The sequence below is a fragment of the Rana temporaria genome, chromosome 11, assembly GCF_905171775.1.
Source record: "Rana temporaria chromosome 11, aRanTem1.1, whole genome shotgun sequence".
Lineage (NCBI taxonomy): Eukaryota > Metazoa > Chordata > Amphibia > Anura > Ranidae > Rana > Rana temporaria.
The window spans coordinates 161,989,388-162,014,866 of NC_053499.1; the positions used below are offsets into that span (position 1 = coordinate 161,989,388).

The 25,479-nt window shown below is 53.1% G+C and overlaps 3 protein-coding genes across 3 annotated transcripts in view; 1 reads left to right on the forward strand and 2 right to left on the reverse strand.

The window, feature by feature from the left end:
- The window catches only part of TMED6 (transmembrane p24 trafficking protein 6), an 18,909-nt gene extending 14,886 nt beyond the window's left edge, over positions 1–4,023 (forward strand). Inside the window, exons 2-4 of the mRNA XM_040329607.1 lie at positions 146–272; positions 1,951–2,102; positions 3,478–4,023. Coding sequence (XP_040185541.1) covers positions 146–272; positions 1,951–2,102; positions 3,478–3,711 — 513 coding nt within the window. The 3' untranslated portion in view covers positions 3,712–4,023. The remainder of the gene's footprint in view (positions 1–145; positions 273–1,950; positions 2,103–3,477) is intronic.
- A 3,058-nt stretch (positions 4,024–7,081) lies between these two features.
- On the reverse strand, positions 7,082–13,246 carry NIP7 (nucleolar pre-rRNA processing protein NIP7). Its single transcript, XM_040329608.1, has 5 exons — positions 13,074–13,246; positions 12,235–12,321; positions 9,883–10,021; positions 7,701–7,841; positions 7,082–7,486 (listed from the first exon to the last, which is right to left on the reverse strand). The coding sequence occupies exons 1-5, from the start codon at positions 13,235–13,237 to the stop codon at positions 7,367–7,369; spliced, it is 651 nt and encodes a 216-aa protein (XP_040185542.1). The 5' UTR covers positions 13,238–13,246; the 3' UTR covers positions 7,082–7,366.
- Positions 13,247–15,662: 2,416 nt separating this feature from the next.
- LOC120916853 (proline-rich protein 36-like) lies at positions 15,663–25,469 on the reverse strand. The gene is made up of 3 exons (XM_040327796.1): positions 25,432–25,469; positions 18,858–19,756; positions 15,663–18,772 (listed from the first exon to the last, which is right to left on the reverse strand). The coding sequence occupies exons 1-3, from the start codon at positions 25,467–25,469 to the stop codon at positions 15,663–15,665; spliced, it is 4,047 nt and encodes a 1,348-aa protein (XP_040183730.1).
- Positions 25,470–25,479: the final 10 nt, after the last annotated feature.

The window sequence follows — 25,479 nt, forward strand, 5'->3', positions numbered from 1 at the left end:
TTGATATACAAGCGCTTTGGATTACAAGCATGTTTCTGGAACGAATTATGCTCACAATCCGAGGTTTTACTGTATCTCTTATTATTTATAATATAATAATACTTGTGTATGATGCCGGCTGGACTCGTGTTCTGGTTTCCTGCAGGTTCAATGGACCTCTGGAGTCATGCAGGACCAGAAGGTGTCGGCTTCAGTCCACAACCCGCAGGGATTTCTGATTGAGACCTCCAGTGATGGACGCGGACAAATCAACTTCGAGACCAAAGAGACGGGTAAGAGTTCTAATCTTCTGGAGGCACAAATCCTGTGCTTGGTGACACTCACAGCATGATATATGACTGAAGAAACACCAAAGATGGAGACTTTCTAGGTGCCAATCACTGAGGGAAAAGAATTGGCAGTCATTGCAACTTTTTATCTCGCACAGTATTTGCGCAATAATTTTTCAAGCGCCTTTTTTTGGGGGGAAAAAAACGGTTTCATGAATTTAAAAAATAACAAAACAGTAAAGTTAGCCCAATGTTTTTTGTATAATATGAAAGATGATGTTACTCCAAGCAAATAGATACCCAACATGTCACGCTTTAAAATTGCGCACACTCATGGAATGACACCAAACTTCGGTACTTAAAAATCTCCATAGGCGACGATTTAATTTTTTTTTATAGGTTACTTTTTTCGAGTTAGAGGAGGTCTAGTGCTAGAATTGTTGCACACGCTCTAACGCACGTGGCGATACCTCACTTGTGGGGTCCTGGAATGGATTATGCTCGTAATCCGAGGTTCCACTGTATGTATGTTTTTTCATTGGTCATGTATGTGACCTTGATTGACCCCAGAAATGTTGGTGTTGTATAAGTATACATTTTCTATTTCAAAAAACACATTTGTTGTCATTTTATTTGCTGATCCTAAGGAAAGCCAATCTTTGACTTCTGTTCGGAAGGTGGGTATAATTTACTCGGAAATACTAGAGTGGGCTGGGAGGGAATGGCCCGGATTCACATACATCGGCGCATATTTATGCCGCTGTAGCGTATCTTCTTTACGCTACGCCGACGCAGCGCAGAGAGGCAAGCACTGGATTCGCAAAGCCAGTGCTGCCAAATCTGCGCTGGGTTTCCTAGGCGTAAGCCGGCGTGGGCGTGAGCCATGCAAATGAGGCGTGACCCCCATGTAAATGATGAGCTGAGGCTCAGACAGATACGTATAATGAACGGCGCATGCGCCGTCCCGTGGACGCATCCCAGTGCACATGCTCAGAATCACGTCGGATCTACTCCCTAAGATACGATGGATTACTGCCTACAGCGTGAACGTAACCTACGCCCAGCCCTATTCACGTCCAACGTAAACGACGACGGCTTGTGTTCCCTGGTGCAGACCTTTGCATGGATGCTGCTGAGTTACACCTCCTTTATGGAGCATAACTTTACGCCAGACGTATGACTTTACGCGCACTGCGTTGGACGGACGTACGTTTGTGAATCGGCCTACCTCCCTCATTTGCATATGTGAATAGAAAATCAATGGGTGCGCCCACTCTACCCCGGCGTAGGCAAGTTACATTGGTCGGATGAAGCCTATTTTCAGGCGTATCTAGTTTTGTGGGCATGGCGCACAGATACGACGGCGCATTTTTGCACTTATGCGGCGTATCTCGAGATACGTCGGCGCAAGTGCTTTGTGAATCCGGGCCAATGTGTTTATTTTTTTATGTCTAATCGTCAATATATCTTTAAGTTGAGACACATCGTCAATGCATCTTTAAGTTTGAGACACTATATTGCATCCTGTCTCAAACTTTTTAACTCAAAATCAGTTCTCCGTTATGTATGTCATAGTAAAGAACAGGATTGTATTACCCAAGACACAGTACAAGGTGGGATTACCGTGTTCAGTCTAATTCTTGTATATTGAAAAGTTTTCCCTCTCTGTGTTTCTTCTCAGGATTCTATCAGCTGTGTGTCAATAACTGGCAGAACCACTTTGGCTCAGCCCAGGTGTACCTGAACTTTGGGGTGTTCCATGATGGGGAGGGTCCCGAGCATGCGCCTGAAAACCATCATCAGAAGTTAAACGACACTTTAGCAACCATTGAGGTGAGTTCTGCCTTCCCTGCTTTAGAGCAGAGTTCTTTTTTTTAACCACTTGTCTACCGGACACTTTCACCCCCCTTCCTGCCCAGTCCAAATTTTCAGCGCTGTCACACTTTGAATGACAATTACGTGGTCATGTAACACTGTACTCATATGATATTTTTTTATTCATTCTTTTTAGAAAAATAGAGCTTTCTTTTGGTGGTATTTAATCGCCTCTGGGCTTTGTTTTGCTAAAGAAACTAAATAAGACCAAAAAGTTTGAAAAACAAAAAAATTTTCATATTTAGTTTGTTAGAAAATTTAGCAAACGTGTAAATTTTCTCCTTCATGGATGTGTGCTGATGCCACGGCACGGGGGGTGTTTTCGGTAGGTGGCTCTGATGCCACTGCACGGATGGGGTAGGTGGCACTGATGCGGCGGGTCACGGGGTAGGTGGCACTGATGCGGCGGGTCACGGGGTAGGTGGCACTGATGCGGCGGGTCACGGGGTAGGTGGCACTGATGCGGCGGGTCACGGGGTAGGTGGCACTGATGCGGCGGGTCACGGGGTAGGTGGCACTGATGCGGCGGGTCACGGGGTAGGTGGCACTGATGCGGCGGGACACGGGGGTAGGTGGCACTGATGCGGCGGGACACGGGGGTAGGTGGCACTGATGCGGCGGGACACGGGGGTAGGTGGCACTGATGCGGCGGGACACGGGGGTAGGTGGCACTGATGCGGCGGGACACGGGGGTAGGTGGCACTGATGCGGCGGGACACGGGGGTAGGTGGCACTGATGCGGCGGGACACGGGGGTAGGTGGCACTGATGCGGCGGGACACGGGGGTAGGTGGCACTGATGTCCCTTTAACAGAAGCTGGTTACCGGCTTTTTTCTTCATTCTGTCAGCACGGGGGTTACTTCCGTGATTGGCTGACAGCTGATCACCTGGTATACAGCTGTGATGTGATAGCTCTTTACCCTGTTCTGTGATCAGCGGAGTCCGAAGGACTCGACAATCACAGAGTGTACGTGAGGGCGGCACTGGAAGCTCACGCTGTAGCCGTTTTCCGGCTATATAGCGCAGGCGGAAAGTGGATAAAGAGACCCTGTCAGCAGACCATTAATGTCAAAAACAATCTTTCCTTAGGATTACGTGAATTTATTTATCTGTAAAAGTCACCTTTTTATGTAGACCTCCTCAAAGCCTGCTGCCGCCATCTTGGATGTGAGGTTTAATAATCCCAGCAGACTTTGACCTGTCACCCAAGAAACCATTTATATAGTGGGGGTGTCCAAACTTTCTAAACAAAGGGCCAGTTTACTGTCAGAGGGGCCGGACTGTGGCCAGCATAGCGTTGGACGGACTCCTGACTTCCATTTGTCTCTTTCAGGCGAGCTCTCAGGTGGTGTTGGGTCGTATTCTGCACATGTGGCGTTATTATACTTTCGCCCGCATGAGACGAGGCTCCGATTATTACAGACTGATGTCCAACTACTACTACGTGAACTGGTGGTCGGCGGGTACCAGCGTCCTCATCGTGGTCTCGGGGGTCCTGCAGCTCTACTTCCTGAAGCGCCTGTTCAATGTGAAGACCACCACAGAGGCGCAGAAGCCGCGGTGCTGACGGGATGCAGACGCTGCGCTCGTACACAACGCAATCTGGGAACTCAATGCACAGATCTCGCCCCCAACAAACTTCATCAGTAGACCGAAGCCGGTTCCTACCGGTGATGTCATGGAGGGTTAATATGAGATTCTTCTACATGCTGGGAAATTTCTCTGGGTCACGCAGAATGATTCAAGTCCTCATCCCTCTACACAAGACATGCTCAGTGGACCCGTTTATTTGTCCCGATCAAAACCATCGATCTGCTCTAAGCTGTGCCTTTTCCCATGAAACTGATCATTACTAATAAAAATATTTTATAAGCTGTGATGTTTTACATTTATTTAACAGAAGTTTTTGTTTTTTTTTACCTTTTGACGCGCCAATATTAGAGATTTCTTCTCCCATAACAAAGCCCTAAAAGGAGCCGGTTTGGCTGCAGAGCTGACATTTCTATCCGTCATCCTGTATCTGGCTAGTCATTGACTGGTGGGAGGTGCTATACAATGCATAAACTTTGCTGTCCCGTATTTTTAGTTGCGTGTTGCACAGAAAAGGTTTTGTGTATTTGCTTTCCCCTTACCCTTTAGGCCAGGGTTCGTCAAAATCCGGGCGCCAGGTCGCAATTGCGACAAGAAATTGTGACCTGGCGCCCTGTAATTGAGGCCGTGGCCTTAATTACCGATCATGTGTCTCCGTGCGCCCCCGCGGCCTTGTAAAGTCCCAAGCTCTTCCTTCTGTGAGCTGGCGCCATCTGGTATGCGTTCGAGCTCGACGGGGCGCGTTTTCTGGCTCCTAACTTTTTTAGCTGGCTCCTAGATTCCAAGCAAATTCGTCAAACCCTGCCTCGTACACACGATCGGATTTTCCGATGGGAATTGGGTGATGACCGGCTGTTGTCGGGAAAATTCAACTGTTTGTACGCTGCATCGCACAATTGTTGTTGGATTTTCCGCCAACAAATGTGGAAAAGCATGCTTTTAAAAATAATTGACAACAATTGTGTGTTGTCGGATTTTCCGATTGTGTGTACAGAAGTCCATCAGACAAAACGCCAAAGTACAAACACGCATGCTCAGATGCAATGCTCACAACAGTAGCGGGAGTTGCACTAAAGAGCTTAAAAACCATGTAGTTTTGCATTTGTTGGCTGACAATTTTTTTGCTGTTTTGTATGCAAGACAAGTTCCTGGCCAACGCCCTTCAGACAAAAGTGCTACGCTTTTCAAATCACCTGTGCAACATAATGGAAGACTATGGCCCAGATTGAAAGGAGATACGACGGCGTATCTCTGAGTTCTGTTGGTCGTATCTATGCGCCTGATTCATAGAATCAGGTTCCGTATAGATATCCCTAAGATCCGACAGGTGTAAGTGACTTACACCGTCGGATCTTAGGCTGCAATCTCACGCTGGCCGCTAGGTGGCGCTTCCGTTTGTATACGCCAGGAATATGCAAATGAGGAGTTGCGCCGATTCAGAAACGAACGACCGCCCGGCCCTTGCGTTCAGCTTTTTCCGGTGTATAGTTACCCCTGCTATATGCGGCGTATCCTATGTTAAGTATGGCCGTCGTTCTCGGGTCAAATTTTTTATTTTTTGCGTAAGTCGTTCGATTACGGATGGACGTAATTTACTTTCACGTCGAAACCAATGACGTCCTAGCGACGTCATTTAGAGCAATGCACACTGGGAAATATGACGGACGGCGCATGAGCAGTTCGTTCGGCACGGGGACGCGCCTGATTTAAATTTTACACACCCCTCTACCCACGGAATTTGAATTCCGCCGGGGGATTTACGATACACCGCCGCAAATTTACAGGCAAGTGCTTTCTGAATAAAGCACTTGCGGCGGCAGATCGTAAATGAGATCTAAAGATCCGGTAACCTATCTGAATCTAGCCCACTATGTATAGTGTGTATTTTTATGTTGAAATTTTGTTATAAAAAGGAAAAAAAGTGATTATAAGGGTCCTTTCACACGTGCGGACCGTTCGTCCGTTTTTTCATACGTCCGTTTACGGACTGCAATGCTGTCCAATGGGATAGCGTACGTTAGCGGATGAGCATCCGCTAACGTCCGTTAACATCCGTCTCCGTTAAGCTCCGTTTTTTTGAACGAAAAAAAACCCTATTTTTCTTCCGTCAAAAAAACGGAACGGACGAAAAACGGATGTTAGCGGACGATCCATTTAACATCCGATCCGCTAACATCCGTTTTTCATCAAAATATGTAATAAAAATAAAGTTCTAACAAAAAAAAATAAAAAAAAAAACGGATGTGAAAACAGACAACTGATGAAAAACGGATGAAAAAAAAACGATCAACTGATGATAAAAAACTGATCTAAAAAATGCTCCGCACGTGTGAAAGGACCCTAAAGAAAAATAAAAATAAAATTGTTACAATAGGGAGTAGGGGTGCGAAGGATCGTCATTGATCCTAACGGGTCAACGTCCGTGGATCTGCACACCATGCGATCTGCATATTGAGCCCATAGAAAAAACAGTGGATTCAGCCTAGCTCCGGAGCGGTGGCCATCTTGGTACACCCAGCGGTGGCCTAGGTGTGCTTCCCAGAGTGGCGCTGACTGGGGAGATGATGCAGACATTACAGTGGGGGGGGGGGATTAAGTGGGGACTATATATGGTGGTGATTTGAAAAATTATCCGATCCGTGGCTCTGATCTGAGAAACTAACCGTGAGTTTTTTGATCCATTGCACCCCAAATAGGGAGTGATCGAGGTGTTCTCACTGCAGGTTCAAGTGTTGCTGGGACGCAAAAACAACGATTGCTGCAGAGTTTGGCAGCCATTGATGCTTTGCCACTCCCTCCACTCACTGCTATTGAACTGCACCATATTTTTTTGGGGAAATAATCACACGAGGCATTTTAGTGTTGCGTGACGCACCATGAACACCACGTCCTAAATACTCATTAGCACTATAGGTGCCTTAATGCACTTGTAGGCTGCATTAAAATTTTACAAAAGTGTAAAAGAGCCCTTAAAGCGGTTTAAAATATATAAAAATAGTTTTCACAAACAATCTATCTTGGGTCCCTCCTCACCAGCACTCCTGGCTCCTCCCACCCCCCCAAAGTGCCACCATAACGAGAAGCTTGCTATGGGGGCTCCCGAGCCACTGCTCTGTGTGACCATTAGCACACAGCCGAGGCCCGTTTTCCGCTCTCTCCTCATCGGCTTACTGGCTCCAGCCAATGAGGAAGTCTGCTGCACACAGGCACTTTTTTTATCTTTATGCATAGAATGTATGGAGGTAAAAACCTTTACAACCTCTTTATTGTTGCAGTCGGGGAGATCCCGCTTGTAAAGATCAGACCCGCAAAGTAGAACATAAAAATAAGCCTCCGGGGGACAGGAGAACGTATTAAAATTTCATCCGGTCCGGTTTAATAGAACAGAACTGCTGGAAATTGTATACAAAATAGAATTGCTTCTAGTCCATACATTGAAGAATGACCTCCGGCAAGACCAGGCCACAGACAGCTGAAAAAAAAGGTCCATAAAGAAGAGTGACCTCTGACCTCCAGCAGGCGGAGCTTATACTGAGCATGTCTGCCGTGTCATGTCAGTTCCTGTGATGTGATTGGCTGTAGGAGTGTCACCTCTGATCTAGAAAGTCCTTGGCAGTCCAATGAACAGCAGCTTATGTGAGCGTGTCTTCATGTCTGATGTACTCGCCAACGTCGGCCTGGTGGAAAACCACGATGACCATCGGGTCCAGCTTCCGGCACTCTTGAGTGGACTTCGCCGCCACGCCGAAGCCCTGTGTGTGATGAGAGAGGAACACAATCATTACCAAAACCAGACGTTATCCAATCGTGTGTCTACTACAGAGATTTCCCTGGAATTATGGGTCTATGGAGGCTCCAATTCCTAAACCTGCACTGCCCCCCTCCCACCAACATTCCATCACACGTGACCCTTCCAGAAAAATATTTGTCATCTGAACCCACAGAAAAGACACAATGAGGACTCACCAGCGGCACATCGGCCATGGAATACACGATGACCCCCTGGTACTGGGTCGTGTTCTCCGTTATCCTTCCCAATCCCGACTTCAGAACGTGATTTCCATATAAGAAGGATTGCTCAGCGCCGGGCTTCACCCACACCTTGTACTGTACAGAGAGGAAACACACCGATCATTAGAGGGAACGATCAATAACTGATCAACGGGACCCGGCGGGTGTGAGGCCCCCCGAGAAATACACGGCGATCCAGTCTGACACGTCAATTTAAAATGGAATTTTAGCCAAAATATTTACTTTGTATTAAAGAAATACAGGCGGGGGGGGGAGAGTCGGATCCCCTGAATGATTTGTATTTGTGTCCACATGGGGGAGATTATTATTATAATAATAATAATAATAATTCCTTCTTTTTTTTTTAATACATAAATCCTGTATGATAATATATAAATCCTGTTGAATAATATTATTCATAATAATAAAGAATTTATATATTCTTATTCTTCAGTATTATACAGGATGTATTAAAAAAAGATTTATATAATACATCCTGTATAATACATAAATACTGAAGAATAAGAATATATAAATTCTTTATTATTATGAATAATATTATTCAACAGGATTTATATATTATCATACAGGATTTATATATTATTATTTATGTATTATACAAGATGTATGTATTAAAAAAAAAAAAAAGGAATTATAATATATAAATCCTGTTGTGTGTGGGTGTTTTTTTTTTCCATAGATCGTGTATAATGCATAAATCCTGTATAATAATATATACATTTTTTTTTTTTTATTATTATACAGGATTTATAAAAATAAAAAAAAACACACACAACAGGATTTATATATTATAATAATTCCTTTTTTTTTTAATACATACATCTTGTATAATAAATAATAATATATAAATTCTGTATTGTTATAATATATAAATCCTGTTGAATAATATTCATAATATAGAATTGATATATTCTTAAGTATTTATGTATTATACAGGATTTATATATATAAAAAAAAAGGATTTATATATTATTATTATACAGGATTTATGCATTATACACGACCTATAAAAAACAAAACAAACACACACACACACACACACACACACACACACACACACACACAAATCCTGTTTTTTTATATAAATCCTGTATAATAATAAAAAATAAATCCTGTTTTTTTTTTAAATATATAAATCCTGAAGAATATAATATAAATCCTGTATAACATAAAATCTTTTTTTTTTAAATACATAAATCCTGTATAATATTATCATCATCATCAATAATAATATTAAAATCCTGTTTTTTTATATTATTATACAGGATTTATTATTTATTTATTTTGTTTAAACAGGATCTATATGTTATTATACATTATAATTATTATTATATGGGGTTTATCTGGCGCTAACAGTTTGCACAGCACTTTACAACACAAGGGCAGACAGTACAGGAGGAATTGGAGGGCTCTGGAGATTTCTCATCGTTGGCCTCACTGGTGACAGGAAATGAAGAGAAATCTCTTCAATAAGAGAAACATCTTTTAATTCTCTCTAAATCTTCCCATCCCAGTCACCTCAAATCCCTTATTTCTGGTATTTGTGTCACAGGGATATAGAGATAGATATAAAAAAAAAAAAAAGGGGGGGAGGGATAAATTTCCCCAAAAGAGACACAGAAATCCCACCTACATATACACATTGGCTTTAAAGTCTTTGTAAACCTCAGAAATGAAATCTGAACAAAGCATATCCCTCTATAGTGTGTGCTTGTCTCAGTCCAGAGCACCAAGTGTAATTTCTGTCTGCTACCTCCTTCCTCTGCTATCAGCATGAAGTCACTTCTGACAAGTTTTCCCCTGACACCAAGAGATATAAGGTGACAAGGGAAGGGAGCTCCAGCGCACAGCCTCAGCTCCGTTTCTGTGTTAAGAAGGGGGAGTTGAGCTGAAGTATAACTTCAGCTCCCCCCCCCCCCCCCCCCCCCTTTTGCACCACGTATTAGATTGTAAGCTCTTCTGAGCAGGGCCCTCTTGTATTGTAACTGTACTGTCCACCTGTGCAAACTGCTATAAAAATCCTGTATTATAAATTGGAGATTAGTGTGAAAGTAGGTGGAGCGGTGTGAACTCTGCGCTCGCTGATCGCAAAGCTCTGCGGCCGACAAGCCGTTACCTTGGCATACGGAGCGAGAAAATCCAAAGCGGTGATATGAAGGCGGAACTTCTGCGTCTTGGTGAACTTCCCGAAACACGTCCCCAGCGACACCAACTTCTCCCGCGCGATGTTTGTCGCCAACTTCAAGATCTTCTCACTGCAAATCAAGACGTGGAGAATAAAAAGTGAAGAAGATCGATGGAAGGTGTGAAAATTATCTACAAAGTGTGTGTGTGGGGGGGGGGGGTGTGCAGGGCCGCCATCAGAAATGATGGGGCCCCTTACAAAGCTTCAGGCATAGGCCCCCTGAAGCAGGGAGCCGCAACTAATTGAGAAGGGGGGGGGGGGGGCCTTTACAAAAAAAAAAAAGTATATAAAACAATTATAAATTATATTTTATAAAAAAAAAAAAAAAAAAAGGGGGGGGGGGTTGCCATCTAGGGCCCTGGGCCCCTTAAAAAAAAAAAAAAGTATATATAAAAAATATATACATTTTTTTTTTATAAAAAAAAAAAAAATACAAAAGAAAAGAAAAAAGGGGGTTGCCATCCAGGACCATAGGGACCTCCGGGCCCCTGGGGACCTTTTAATAAAAAGGAAAAAAGAAACCTGTGGGCCCTTTAATAAAAAAAAAAATATATATATTATATATATATATATATATATATATATATATATATATATATATATATATATATATATATATATATATATATATATATATATATATAAAGTTTTTTTTTTATAAAAAAATACATAAAAAAAAGGGGGGTTGCCATCCGGACTCCTAGGGATCTCTTGGCCCTTTAATAAAAATACACACACACATATATATATATATAAAAAAAAAGAAAAAGAGGGGGAGGAAGCCAGAGGAATACCGGTGGAGCACACAGGGGACAGTCAGGGGTGATTGGCGCGGTGGTGGGGGCAGTTACAAGCACCGATCTCCCTGTTATATTCTTTCAATAAAGCAGCTGACAGCCGCTCCTCTCCCTCCCGTGGCTGTCAGCTGTTTTATTGAAAGGATATAACAGGGAGATCGGTGCTTGTAACTGCCCCCACCACCGCGCCAATCACCCCCGACTGTCCCCTGTGTGCTCCTCCGGCTCCCCAGGTCTTCCTCTGACTTTCCTCCTCCCTCTCTCCGATCCCGGTGTGTAAGCTCCTCCCTCTCTCTGGTGCAAGCTCCTCCTCACAACTTAGGCTGGCCAGAGATGAATCTAATCTCAGCAGGGATTGGCCGAAATTTGATCCACCAATGGACAGGCTGGGTGTACCCAGATCATTCCATCGCTTGACTTGGGTACAGCCAGCGTGTCTGAATTTTTTTACATGCGATTACTGGCAGTGGATATAGATCAAGAGACCAGCCTGCCCATAGAAGAATTGGATGGGAAGGGGGGGGGGGGCTGCTAGCGGGGCCCCCAGTGAAGAGCGCCGTTCCCCTTCCGATAATGAAACGAATACAAGTCTGGTTATGAAGAGAGTTCTGTGGAAGGAATAACGATCGATCTCCTATAGACCCGCCTACCTGACATAATAGACCCTCCTACCTGACATAATAGACCCACCTACCTGACATAATAGACCCGCCTACCTGACATAATAGACCCGCCTACCCGACATAATAGACCCTCCTACCCGACATAATAGACCCTCCTACCCGACATAATAGACCCTCCTACCCGACATAATAGACCCTCCTACCCGACATAATAGACCCTCCTACCCGACATAATAGACCCTCCTACCCGACATAATAGACCCTCCTACCCGACATAATAGACCCTCCTACCCGACATAATAGACCCTCCTACCCGACATAATAGACCCTCCTACCCGACATAATAGACCCTCCTACCCGACATAATAGACCCTCCTACCCGACATAATAGACCCTCCTACCCGACATAATAGACCCTCCTACCCGACATAATAGACCCGCCTACCCGACATAATAGACCCTCCTACCCGACATAATAGACCCGCCTACCCGACATAATAGACCCGCCTACCCGACATAATAGACCCGCCTACCCGACATAATAGACCCGCCTACCCGACATAATAGACCCTCCTACCTGACATAATAGACCCTCCTACCTGACATAATAGACCCTCCTACCTGACATAATAGACCCTCCTACCTGACATAATAGACCCGCCTACCTGACATAATAGACCCGCCTACCTGACATAATAGACCCTCCTACCTGACATAATAGACCCTCCTACCTGACATAATAGACCCTCCTACCTGACATAATAGACCCTCCTACCTGACATAATAGACCCGCCTACCTGACATAATAGACCCTCCTACCTGACATAATAGACCCGCCTACCTGACATAATAGACCCGCCTACCTGACATAATAGACCCGTTCGTTGTGCAACCGGAAGCAGTAAGTGCCGTCAGGACGATCCACCAAGAGCTTTATATTCTCCCCGATACTGAGAGAGAGAGAGAGAGAAGAATGATTAGAGAGTCACCCAACCTTCCAGGGCCCCACAGTCACATCCCCAGGAGCTCCAGTCATCCCTATGGTCCCCACAGTGACACCCACAGGGGCCCCATAAGGTCATCCCTATGGTCCCCACAGTGACACCCACAGGGGCCCCATAAGGTCATCCTATGGACCCCACAGTGACACCCACAGGGGCCCCACACAGTCATCCCTATGGACCCCACAATGACACCCCCATGGACCCCACAATGACACCCCCATGGGCCCCACAGCGACACCCTCCAAGTGCCCCACAAGTCATTTCTATGAGCCCCACAATGACACCCCCAGGGGCCCCACACAGTCGTTGCTATGGGCACCAGAGTCACACCCCCAGGGGCCCCACACAGTCATCCCTATAGACCCCACAGTCACACCCCCAGGGGCCCCACAGTCAAACCCTCCAGGGACCCCACACAGTCACACCCTCCAGGAACCCCACAGTGACCCTTCCAGGGCCCCACAGTCATCCCTATGGACCCCACACAGTCATCTCTATGGACCCCACTGTCACATCCCCAGGGGCCCCAGTCATCCCTATGGACCTCACAATCACACCCTCCAGGGGCCCCACAGTCACACCCTCCATGGGCCCCACACGGTCATTCCTATGGACCCCACAGTCACACCCTCCAGGGACCCCACAGACACACCTCCAGGGGCCCCTCTTCTCTCCCGGTATTTGGGGGCCACACTCACTATTTGGACAATTTCTCGAACATGGTTCTGGTCTCTTCCTCTGTCAGCGGCCTCATCTTTGCTCCACGTGATCCCCACACTGTGCTCGGGCCCGGAATGATGACGTCACTAGCCTGAGACCGTCCAGAATAGTGGGAGGAGCCGTACGGATTACAGCCTGTCATACTCCGGTGTGTCCAGCAGAGGGAGGCAGAGAGATGTCACGTGCTTGTATTTACACATCTTCCGGGCTCGCTGCGTTCCAGGAGGCGCATGCGCAGTGTCTGCGAAGATTACATCACATGGTGGGGGGCAGTGAGCAGGGTAGGGTGATAGAGGAGATACTGGGAGGAGGGGCTGTGTGCAGTGGTGCACCTCCCAAGGGAGACAGGGGGTGTAACACTGGGGTATGTGAGTGTCAGGGGGTGTAACAGTGGGGGCAGGTGGTGTAGCACTGGGTTATATGGGGGTGTAACTTTGGGGTGTTGGGGGCAGGGGGTGTAGAACGGGGGTATGTGGGGGATGAGGGTGTAACACGGATATGTGGGGGTGTAGCACTAGGGTATGTAACACTGGTGTATGTGAGTGTCAGGGGGTGTAACAGTGGGGGATGGGGATGTAACTTTGAGGTATATGGGGGTGCAACACTGGAGTATGTGGGGGGCAGGAGGTGTGACAAAGGGGTATGTGGGGGACGGGGGGTACTGGGGTATGTGGGGGGCAAGAGGTGTAACCCTGGGGTATGTGGGGGATAGGGGTTTAGAACAGGGGTATGTGGGGGATAGCGGTGTAGAACACTGGGGTATATAGGGGGATGTGGGTGTAACATTGGGGTATGTGGGGGCGTAACACTGGGGAATGGGGGTCAGGGGGTGTAACGTTGGGGTATGTGGGGGACGGGGGTGTGACACTGGGGTATGGGGGTGTAACACTGGGGAATGGGGGTCAAGGGGTGTAACGTTGGGGTATGTGGGGGGCAGGAGGTGTAACACAGGGGTATGGGGGTGTAACACAGGGGTATGTGGGGGACGGGAGGTGTGACATTGGGGTATGTGGGGGATGGGGGGTGTAACACTGGGGTATATGGGGGACGGGGGTGTAACACTGGGGTCAGTTTAGTAAATTGGGGGAAGCTCTGCTGACTTCCATCATTCAATCAGGTGGAAGCAAAAATGCAGTTTTTTTCTTTTCCTTGCGTGTGATTGGGTGCTCTTTGCACAGTGTAGCTCCTCCTCTTTAGTAATGAGGCCCCTTTATTCTTTATTATGTATCCGATCCGATGGTGGGAAGTTCCGAGTAGACGGGTTGCAGTTCCTCTTCCAGTCGCTCTTCGCCTCGTATCACATGAACACAGCGGGGATCTTCTGGGACTCGGCTCGCCTCGTATCACATGAACACAGCGGGGATCTTCTGGGACTCGGCTCGCCTCGTATCACATGAACACAGCGGGGGTCTTCTGGGACTCGGCTCGCCTCGTATCACATGAACACAGCGGGGATCTTCTGGGACTCGGCTCGCCTCGTATCACATGAATGGAGCGGGGGTCTTCTGGGACTCGGCTCGCCTCACATGAATGGAGCAGGGGTCTTCTGGGACTCGGCTCGCCTCGTATCACATGAATGGAGCGGGGGTCTTCTGGGACTCGGCTCGCCTCGTATCACATGAACGGAGCGGGGGTCTTCTGGGACTCGGCTCGCCTTGTATCACATGAATAGAGCGGGGGTCTTCTGGGACTCGGCTCGCCTTGTATCACATGAACGGAGCGGGGGTCTTCTGGGACTCAGCTCGCCTCGTATCACACGAATGGAGCGGGGGTCTTCTGGGACTCGGCTCGACTCGTATCACATGAACGGAGCGGGGGTCTTCTGGGACTCGGCTCGCCTCGTATCACATGAGTAGAGCGGGGGTCTTCTGGGACTCGGCTCACCTTGTATCACATGAATGGAGCGGGGGTCTTCTGGGACTCGGCTCGCCTCGTATCACATGAACAGAGCGGGGGTCTTCCGGGACTCGGCTCGCCTCGTATCACATGAATGGAGCGAGGGTCTTCTGGGACTCGGCTTGCTCTGACGCACTTACCTGGCTCAGGTGTGGGGATTAACCCTTTGAGTGGCGCTCGGAGCCATGAGACCTTCTAATGAGGGGGAGGGGACATTGTACTGGAAATAGTGGAATGCTCAGAGGAGGTATTTAGGCTGCTCTGGAAACCTTTCACCAGCTGATGCCCCCCCCCTCCCAGACCTGCCTTTAGGGGCCCCCGGGGGCCCGGAGCACAGGTGTGCGATGCACTCACTTCATTTGCTCTGATTTCCCCTTTGGTCTTGCGGTGGAGCATCCGGTGCGAGGAGCAGCTGTGCAGAAAGACGCCAAGGTCACGTTCACAATGTTCCTTAAGACCTGCTGGGGCCCCCGGGGGCCGGGTCACGTGTCGCCTCTGCTGGGGTCCCTATTGCCGATGCAACGGAGAGCCCGATGTCTACCGATTTCTGGAGGCCTTGGGTGTCAGCTGAAGCCCACAGCCAATGACCAGATACCAACAGTGCCATCTTCATAGCATCATGGGCCCCTGGGAAAAGTCATGCTACGGGGCCCCTACAAGCCTGCCCCAATTCACGTGACGCTCTGTGGTGGCCAGAGACGAGTCAGGAGGAGGGGCCGGTGCTGGTCTGTGGTGGCCGGAGACGAGTCAGGAGGAGGGGCCGGGTGCCGGTCTGTGGTGGGCGGAGACGAGTCAGAAGGAGGGGCCGGGTGCCGCTCTGTGGTGGCCGGAGATGAGTCAGGAGGAGGGGCCGGGTGCCGCTCTGTGGTGGCCGGAGACGAGTCAGGAGGAGGGGCGGGGTGACGGTCTGTGGTGGGCGGAGACGAGTCAGGAGGAGGGGCCGGGTGACGCTCTGTGGTGGCCGGAGACGAGTCAGGAGGAGGGGCCGGGTGCCGCTCTGTGGTGGCCGGAGACGAGTCAGGAGGAGGGGCCGGGTGTGGCTCTGTGGTGGGTGGAGACGAGTCAGGAGGAGGGGCCGGGTGCCGTTCTGTGGTGGCCGGAGACGAGTCAGGAGGAGGGGCCGGGTGTGGCTCTGTGGTGGCCGGAGACGAGTCAGGAGGAGGGGCCGGGTGCCGCTCTGTGGTGGCCGGAGACGAGTCAGGAGGAGGGGCCGGGTGCCGCTCTGTGGTGGCCGGAGACGAGTCAGGAGGAGGGGCCGGGTGCCGGTCTGTGGTGGCCGGAGACGAGTCAGGAGGAGGGGCCGGGTGCCGGTCTGTGGTGGCCGGAGACGAGTCAGGAGGAGGGGCCGGGTGTGGCTCTGTGGTGGCCGGAGACGAGTCAGGAGGATGGGCCGGGTGCCGGTCTGTGGTGGCCGGAGACGAGTCAGGAGGGGCCGGGTGCCGCTCTGTGGTGGCCGGAGACGAGTCAGGAGGAGGGGCCAGGTGCCGCTCTGTGGTGGCCGGAGACGAGTCAGGAGGAGGGGCCGGGTGCCGGTCTGTGGTGGCCGGAGACGAGTCAGGAGGAGGGGCCGGGTGCCGGTCTGTGGTGGCCGGAGACGAGTCAGGAGGAGGGGCCGGGTGCCGGTCTGTGGTGGCCGGAGACGAGTCAGGAGGAGGGGCCGGGTGCCGCTCTGTGGTGGCCGGAGACGAGTCAGGAGGAGGGGCCGGGTGTGGCTCTGTGGTGGGTGGAGACGAGTCAGGAGGAGGGGTCGGGTGCCGTTCTGTGGTGGCCGGAGACGAGTCAGGAGGAGGGGCCGGGTGTGGCTCTGTGGTGGCCGGAGACGAGTCAGGAGGAGGGGCCGGGTGCCGCTCTGTGGTGGCCGGAGACGAGTCAGGAGGAGGGGCCGGGTGCCGATCTGTGGTGGCCGGAGATGCGTCAGGAGGAGGGGCCGGGTGCCAGTCTGTGGTGGCCGGAGACGAGTCAGGAGGAGGGGCCGGGTGCCGATCTGTGGTGGCCAGAGACGAGTCAGGAGGAGGGGCCGGGTGCCGGTCTGTGGTGGCCGGAGACGAGTCAGGAGGGGCCGGGTGCCGGTCTGTGGTGGCCGGAGACGAGTCAGGAGGAGGGGCCGGGTGCCGGTCTGTGGTGGCCGGAGACGAGTCAGGAGGAGGGGCCGGGTGCCGGTCTGTGGTGGCCGGAGACGAGTCAGGAGGAGGGGCCGGGTGCCGCTCTGTGGTGGCCGGAGACGAGTCAGGAGGAGGGGCCGGGTGCCGTTCTGTGGTGGCCGGAGACGAGTCAGGAGGAGGGGCCGGGTGCCGCTCTGTGGTGGCCGGAGACGAGTCAGGAGGAGGGGCCGGGTGCCGCTCTGTGGTGGCCGGAGACGAGTCAGGAGGAGGGGCCAGGTGCCGCTCTGTGGTGGCCGGAGACGAGTCAGGAGGAGGGGCCGGGTGCCGGTCTGTGGTGGCCGGAGACGAGTCAGGAGGAGGGGCCAGGTGCCGATCTGTGGTGGCCGGAGACGAGTCAGGAGGAGGGGCTGGGTGCCGATCTGTGGTGGCCGGAGACGAGTCAGGAGGAGGGGCCGGGTGCCGCTCTGTGGTGGCCGGAGACGAGTCAGGAGGAGGGGCCGGGTGCCGGTCTGTGGTGGCCGGAGACGAGTCAGGAGGAGGGGCCGGGTGCCGCTCTGTGGTGGCCGGAGACGAGTCAGGAGGAGGGGCCGGGTGCCGCTCTGTGGTGGCCGGAGACGAGTCAGGAGGAGGGGCCGGGTGCCGCTCTGTGGTGGCCGGAGACGAGTCAGGAGGAGGGGCCGGGTGACGCTCTGTGGTGGCCGGAGACGAGTCAGGAGGAGGGGCCGGGTGTGGCTCTGTGGTGGCCGGAGACGAGTCAGGAGGAGGGGCCGGGTGCCGGTCTGTGGTGGCCGGAGACGAGTCAGGAGGAGGGGCCGGGTGCCGCTCTGTGGTGGCCGGAGACGAGTCAGGAGGAGGGGCCGGGTGCCGCTCTGTGGTGGCCGGAGACGAGTCAGGAGGAGGGGCCAGGTGCCGCTCTGTGGTGGCCGGAGACGAGTCAGGAGGAGGGGCCGGGTGCCGCTCTGTGGTGGCCGGAGACGAGTCAGGAGGAGGGGCCAGGTGCCGATCTGTGGTGGCCGGAGACGAGTCAGGAGGAGGGGCTGGGTGCCGATCTGTGGTGGCCGGAGACGAGTCAGGAGGAGGGGCCGGGTGCCGGTCTGTGGTGGCCGGAGACGAGTCAGGAGGAGGGGCCGGGTGCCGGTCTGTGGTGGCCGGAGACGAGTCAGGAGGAGGGGCCGGGTGCCGCTCTGTGGTGGCCGGAGACGAGTCAGGAGGAGGGGCCGGGTGCCGCTCTGTGGTGGCCGGAGACGAGTCAGGAGGAGGGGCCGGGTGCCGCTCTGTGGTGGCCTGAGACGAGTCAGGAGGAGGGGCCGGGTGCCGCTCTGTGGTGGCCGGAGACGAGTCAGGAGGAGGGGCCGGGTGTGGCTCTGTGGTGGCCGGAGACGAGTCAGGAGGAGGGGCCGGGTGCCGCTCTGTGGTGGCCGGAGACGAGTCAGGAGGAGAGGCCGGGTGCCGCTCTGTGGTGGCCGGAGACGAGTCAGGAGGAGGGGCCGGGTGCCGCTCTGTGGTGGCCGGAGACGAGTCAGGAGGAGGGGCCGGGTGCTGGTCTGTGGTGGGCGGAGACGAGTCAGGAGGAGGGGCCGGGTGCCGCTCTGTGGTGGGTGGAGACGAGTCAGGAGGAGGGGCCGGGTGCTGGTCTGTGGTGGCCGGAGACGAGTCAGGAGGAGGGGCCGGGTGCCGCTCTGTGGTGGCCGGAGACGAGTCAGGAGGAGGGCCGGGTGCCGGTCTGTGGTGGCCGGAGACGAGTCAGGAGGAGGGGCCGGGTGCCGCTCTGTGGTGGCCGGAGACGAGTCAGGAGGAGGGGCCGGGTGCTGGTCTGTGGTGGGCGGAGACGAGTCAGGAGGAGGGGCCGGGTGCCGCTCTGTGGTGGCCGGAGACGAGTCAGGAGGAGGGGCCGGGTGCTGGTCTGTGGTGGCCGGAGACGAGTCAGGAGGAGGGGCCGGGTGCCGCTCTGTGGTGGCCGGAGACGAGTCAGGAGGAGGGCCGGGTGCCGGTCTGTGGTGGCCGGAGACGAGTCAGGAGGAGGGGCCGGGTGCCGCTCTGTGGTGGGCGGAGACGAGTCAGGAGGAGGGGCCGGGTGCCGGTCTGTGGTGGCCGGAGACAAGTCAGGAGGAGGGGCCAGGTGACGCTCTGTGGTGGGCGGAGACGAGTCAGGAGGAGGGGCCGGGTGACGCTCTGGTGGCCGGAGACGAGTCAGGAGGAGGGGCCGGGTGCTGGTCTGTGGTGGGCGGAGACGAGTCAGGAGGAGGGGCCGGGTGCCGCTCTGTGGTGGCCGGAGACGAGTCAGGAGGAGGGGCCGGGTGCCGGTCTGTGGTGGCCGGAGACAAGTCAGGAGGAGGGGCCAGGTGACGCTCTGTGGTGGGCGGAGACGAGTCAGGAGGAGGGGCCGGGTGACGCTCTGTGGTGGCCGGAGACGGGTCAGGAGGAGGGGCCGGGTGCCGCTCTGTGGTGGCCGGAGACGAGTCAGGAGGAGGGGCCGGGTGCCGCTCTGTGGTGGGCGGAGACGAGTCAGGAGGAGGGGCCTGTGCCGCTCTGTGGTGGCCGGAGACGAGTCAGGAGGAGGGGCCGGGTGCTGGTCTGTGGTGGCCGGAGACGAGTCAGGAGGAGGGGCCGGGTGCTGGTCTGTGGTGGCCGGAGACGAGTCAGGAGGAGGGCCGGGTGCCGGTCTGTGGTGGCCGGAGACGAGTCAGGAGGAGGGGCCGGGTGCCGCTCTGTGGTGGGCGGAGACGAGTCAGGAGGAGGGGCCGGTCTGTGGTGGCCGGAGACGAGTCAGGAGGAGGGGCCGGTCTGTGGTGGGCGGAGACGAGTCAGGAGGAGGGGCCGGTCTGTGGTGGCCGGAGACGAGTCAGGAGGAGGGGCCGGTCTGTGGTGGGCGGAGACGAGTCAGGAGGAGGGGCCGGGTGCCGCTCTGTGGTGGCCGGAGACGAGTCAGGAGGAGGGGCCGGGTGCCGGTCTGTGGTGGCCGGAGACAAGTCAGGAGGAGGGGCCAGGTGACGCTCTGTGGTGGGCGGAGACGAGTCAGGAGGAGGGGCCGGGTGACGCTCTGGTGGCCGGAGACGAGTCAGGAGGAGGGGCCGGGTGCTGGTCTGTGGTGGGCGGAGACGAGTCAGGAGGAGGGGCCGGGTGCCGCTCTGTGGTGGGCGGAGACGAGTCAGGAGGAGGGGCCGGGTGACGCTCTGTGGTGGACGGAGACGAGTCAGGAGGAGGGGCCGGGTGCCGGTCTGTGGTGGGCGGAGATGAGTCAGGAGGAGGGGCCGGTCTGTGGTGGCCGGAGACGAGTCAGGAGGAGGGGCTGGTCTGTGGTGGGCGGAGACGAGTCAGGAGGAGGGGCCGGGTGACGCTCTGTGGTGGCCAGAGACGAGTCAGGAGGAGGGGCCGGGTGTGGCTCTGTGGTGGCCGGAGACGAGTCAGGAGGAGGGGCCGGGTGCCGCTCTGTGGTGGCCAGAGATGAGTCAGGAGGAGGGGCCGGGTGTGGCTCTGTGGTGGCCGGAGACGAGTCAGGAGGAGGGGCTGGGTGCCGCTCTGTGGTGGCCGGAGACGAGTCAGGAGGAGGGGCCGGGTGCCGGTCTGTGGTGGGCGGAGATGAGTCAGGAGGAGGGGCCGGTCTGTGGTGGCCGGAGACGAGTCAGGAGGAGGGGCTGGTCTGTGGTGGGCGGAGACGAGTCAGGAGGAGGGGCCGGGTGACGCTCTGTGGTGGCCAGAGACGAGTCAGGAGGAGGGGCCGGGTGTGGCTCTGTGGTGGCCGGAGACGAGTCAGGAGGAGGGGCCGGGTGACGCTCTGTGGTGGACGGAGACGAGTCAGGAGGAGGGGTCGGGTGCCGCTCTGTTTGTGGGGCGGAGTCAGGAGGCTGAAAGCGAATATCGGCCCGCCCCCATCTCCGACATCAGAGACTGAATCTGACAGCTGCACTTATTTGTCCAGCGAGTTTTTTGGGGTGAAGAAGTCGTATTATACAAATCTTTCTGCACGTTTAGTGGAAAAGTGTAATTTCCTTTGTAGACACTAGATGGCACTACAATATCAGTCATTTTCAATCCAGACAGGCCGACACCTAAACTACACTGAACTTATAATTAAAGGCCGAACCTTTTACAAAAAAAATACAAATAATAATAATAATGAATATATGCGAGGAAAAAAAAGCATTTCTCATTTCTCTTTTATATGAACCTGCAAACAATGTATCACATGTGCAATAGCAGGCTCCTCCTCCTGACTCGTCTCCGGCCACCACAGAGCGTCACCCGGCCCCTCCTCCTGACTCAATCACACATATTTGGGGGGGGGGGGGGGGGGTGTACAGGTATAACACATATTTGGGGGGGGGGGGGGGGGTGTACAGGTATAACACATATTTGGGGGGGTACAGGTCTAACAAATATTTGGGGGTACAGGTATCACACATATTTGGGGGGTACAGGTATAACACATATCTGGGGGGGTACAGGTATAATACATATTTGGGGGGTACGGGTAGAACCCATATTGGGGGGGGGGGTGTACAGGTATAACACATATTTGGGGGGGGTACAGGTATAACACATATTTGGGGTACAGGTATAACACAAATTTGGGGGTACAGGTATCACACATATTTGGGGGGTACAGGTATAACACATATATGGGGGGGTACAGGTATCACACATATTTGGGGGGGGTACAGGTATCACACATATTTGGGGGGGTACAGGTATCACACATATTTGGGGGGTACAGGTATAACACATATTTGGGGGGGTACAGGTATCACACATATTTGGGGTACAGGTATAACACAAATTTGGGGGTACAGGTATCACACATATTTGGGGGGTACAGGTATAACACATATCTGGGGGGGTACAGGTATCACACATATTTGGGGGGTACAGGTATCACACATATTTGGGGGGTACAGGTATCACACATATCTGGGGGGTACAGGTATCACACATATCTGGGGGGGGGTGGTACAGGTATAACACACCCATTGGGAGTCTGGGTATTACACATATTTGGGGGTACAACATATTTGGGGGGGCACAGGTAGAACCCATATTGGAGGGGTACAGGTATAACACATATTTGGGGGGTACAGGTATCACACATATTTGGGGGGGGTACAGGTAGAATACATATTTGGGGGGGGTACAGGTATAACACATATCTGGGGGGTACAGGTAGAATACATATTTGGGGGGGGGTACAGGTAGAATACATATTTGGGGGGGGGGTACAGGTATCACACATATTTGGGGGGTACAGGTATCACACATATTTGGGGGGTACAGGTAGAATACATATTTGGGGGGGTACGGGTATCACACACAGGGGTCCCCGGGTCGGTCAGATTACGGGGTCTCGCTGTGGAAATATGAAATCTCCGCCTCTTCTTCCTATTGGACGACGACTTTTCATATATAAAACAGAAAACTCGCCACATTCTGTGGGGTAGAAAGCGCTGTGCGGAGTGCGGAGGGTTAATAAAGCGCAATCTCTTTGTCTGGTGTATTATCCGGCCCAGGTGTGAGTATGAATGACCCCCCCTCCCCATAGATCGGAGACGATCTGACGACAGTATGGGGGGGGGGTGAGAAGTATGGGGGGGGGGATTGTGAGGGGTGAGAAGTATGGGGGGGGTGAGAAGTGGGGGGGGGGAATTGTGAGGGGTGAGAAGTATGGGGGGGGGGGGATTGTGAGGGGGTGAGAAGTATGGGGGGGTGAGGGGTGAGAAGTATGGGGGGGTGAGGGGTGAGAAGTATGGGGGGGGTGAGGGGTGAGAAGTATGGGGGGGGTGAGAAGTGTGGGGGGGGGATTGTGAGGGGTGAGAAGTATGGGGGGGGTGAGAAGTATGGGGGGGGGTGTGGGGGGAGAAGTATGGGGGGGTGGGGGAGAAGTGTGTGGGGGGGGTGAGAAGTATGGGGGGGGGTGAGAAGTATGGGGGGGTGAGGGATGAGAAGTATGGGGGGGGGTGAGGGGGGTGAGAAGTATGGGGGGGTGAGAAGTATGGGGGGAGGTGTGGGGGGGGGAAGAATGGGGGGGTGAGGGGTGAGAAGTATGGGGGGGGATTGTGAGGGGGTGAGAAGTATGGGGGGGGGAGAAGTAGGGGGGGAATTGTGGGGGGTGAGAAGTATGGGGGGGGGTGAGAAGTATGGGGGTGTGTGTGAGGGGTGAGAAGTATGGGGGGGTGAGGGATGAGAAGTATGTGGGGGAGAAGTATGGGGGTGAGGGGTGAGAAGTATGGGGGGAGAAGTATGGGGGGGGGGGGGTGAGGGGTGAGAAGTATGGGGGGGGTGAGGGGTGAGAAGTATGGGGGGGAGGGGATGAAGGGGTGAGGGGTGAGAAGTATGGGGGGGGGATTGTGAGGGGTGAGAAGTATGGGGGGGTGAGAAGTATGGGGGGGGTGAGGGGTGAGAAGTATGGGGGGGAGGGGATGAAGGGGTGAGGGGTGAGAAGTATGGGGGGGGGATTGTGAGGGGTGAGAAGTATGGGGGGGGGAGAAGTATGGGGGGGGGGTGGGGGGAGAAGTATGGGGGGGTGGGGGGGGCGGTGTTGTAGACGGTGCGATGTTCACAGATGGGTGTTTAGAAATTTCCTCTGACTGATGCTCCAGACTTGCCTGTGTGGCCCCCGGGGGCCCGGGGCACAGGTGTGCGGTGCACTTGCTTCATTTCCTCTAATTGCCCCTTTGGTATTGTGTTGGAGAATCCGGTGGGGGATCAGCTGTGCTGCACGACACGGAGGTCACATTCCTGATTCCGCGGCGACCTTCGGGACCCCGGGCCTGGTGGCGTGTCGTGTGCGGAGAGCAGCAGACATGAGCCCATCTGTCCCACTCAGAATAGACCCCCCCTCCCCCCCCCCCCCCCCCCCCCCCCCCCCCCCCCCCAACACAACCGTGCGATCAGGACACACAACACATGTCATGGCATCAGAGAGAAGAGGGATCAGAGACTGCAGACATGATACAGGAGATGGTCAGAGACTGCAGACATGATACAGGAGATGATCAGAGACTGCAGACATGATACAGGAGATGGTCAGAGACTGCAGACATAATACAGGAGATGGTCAGAGACTGCAGACATGATACAGGAGATGATCAGAGACTGCAGACATAATACAGGAGATGGTCAGAGACTGCAGACATGATACAGGAGATGGTCAGAGAATGCAGACATGATACAGGAGATGGTCAGAGACTGCAGACATGATGCAGGAGATGGTCAGAGACTGCAGACATGATGCAGGAGATGGTCAGAGACTGCAGACATGATACAGGAGATGATCAGAGACTGCAGACATAATACAGGAGATGGTCAGAGACTGCAGACATGATACAGGAGATGGTCAGAGAATGCAGACATGATACAGGAGATGGTCAGAGACTGCAGACATGATACAGGAGATGGTCAGAGAATGCAGACATGATGCAGGAGATGGTCAGAGAATGCAGACATGATACAGGAGATGGTCAGAGACTGCAGACATGATGCAGGAGATGGTCAGAGACTGCAGACATGCTACAGGAGATGGTCAGAGACTGCAGACATGATACAGGAGATAGTCAGAGACTGCAGACATGATACAGGAGATGGTCAGAGACTGCAGACATGATACAGGAGATGGTCAGAGACTGGAGACATGATACAAGAGACGGTCAGAGACTGCAGACATGATACAGGAGATGGTCAGAGACTGCAGACATGATACAGGAGATGGTCAGAGACTGCAGACATGATACAGGAGATGGTCAGAGACTGCAGACATGATACAGGAGATGGTCAGAGACTGGAGACATGATACAAGAGACGGTCAGAGACTGCAGACATGATACAGGAGATGATCAGAGACTGCAGACATGCTACAGGAGATAGTCAGAGACTGCAGACATGATACAAGAGATGGTCAGAGACTGCAGACATGATACAGGAGATGGTCAGAGACTGCAGACATGATACAGGAGATGGTCAGAGACTGAAGACATAATACAGGAGATGGTCAGAGACTGAAGACATAATACAGGAGATGGTCAGAGACTGAAGACATAATACAGGAGATGGTCAGAGACTGAAGACATAATACAGGAGATGGTCAGAGACTGAAGACATAATACAAGAGACGGTCAGAGACTGCAGACCCAAATACATCCCACTCAATCTCCATCATAAATCACTTCATGTGTGAAGAAGCTCAGACAGTTGTCACCAGCCGGGGGATCTTCCATTCTCACTGTGGAGACATTTCCTCCTACTTCCTGTTGTGTCACCAGGACAGGAAGTGAGGGGGAATCTCCTTGAGGGGACACAAGGAGATGTATGAGGTGTGAGAGGCTCTACACATGAAGAATGTCCTCCTCACCTGATGGGCCCCTCCACCACACCGAGCCCGCCACTCATCTTCCTGCCT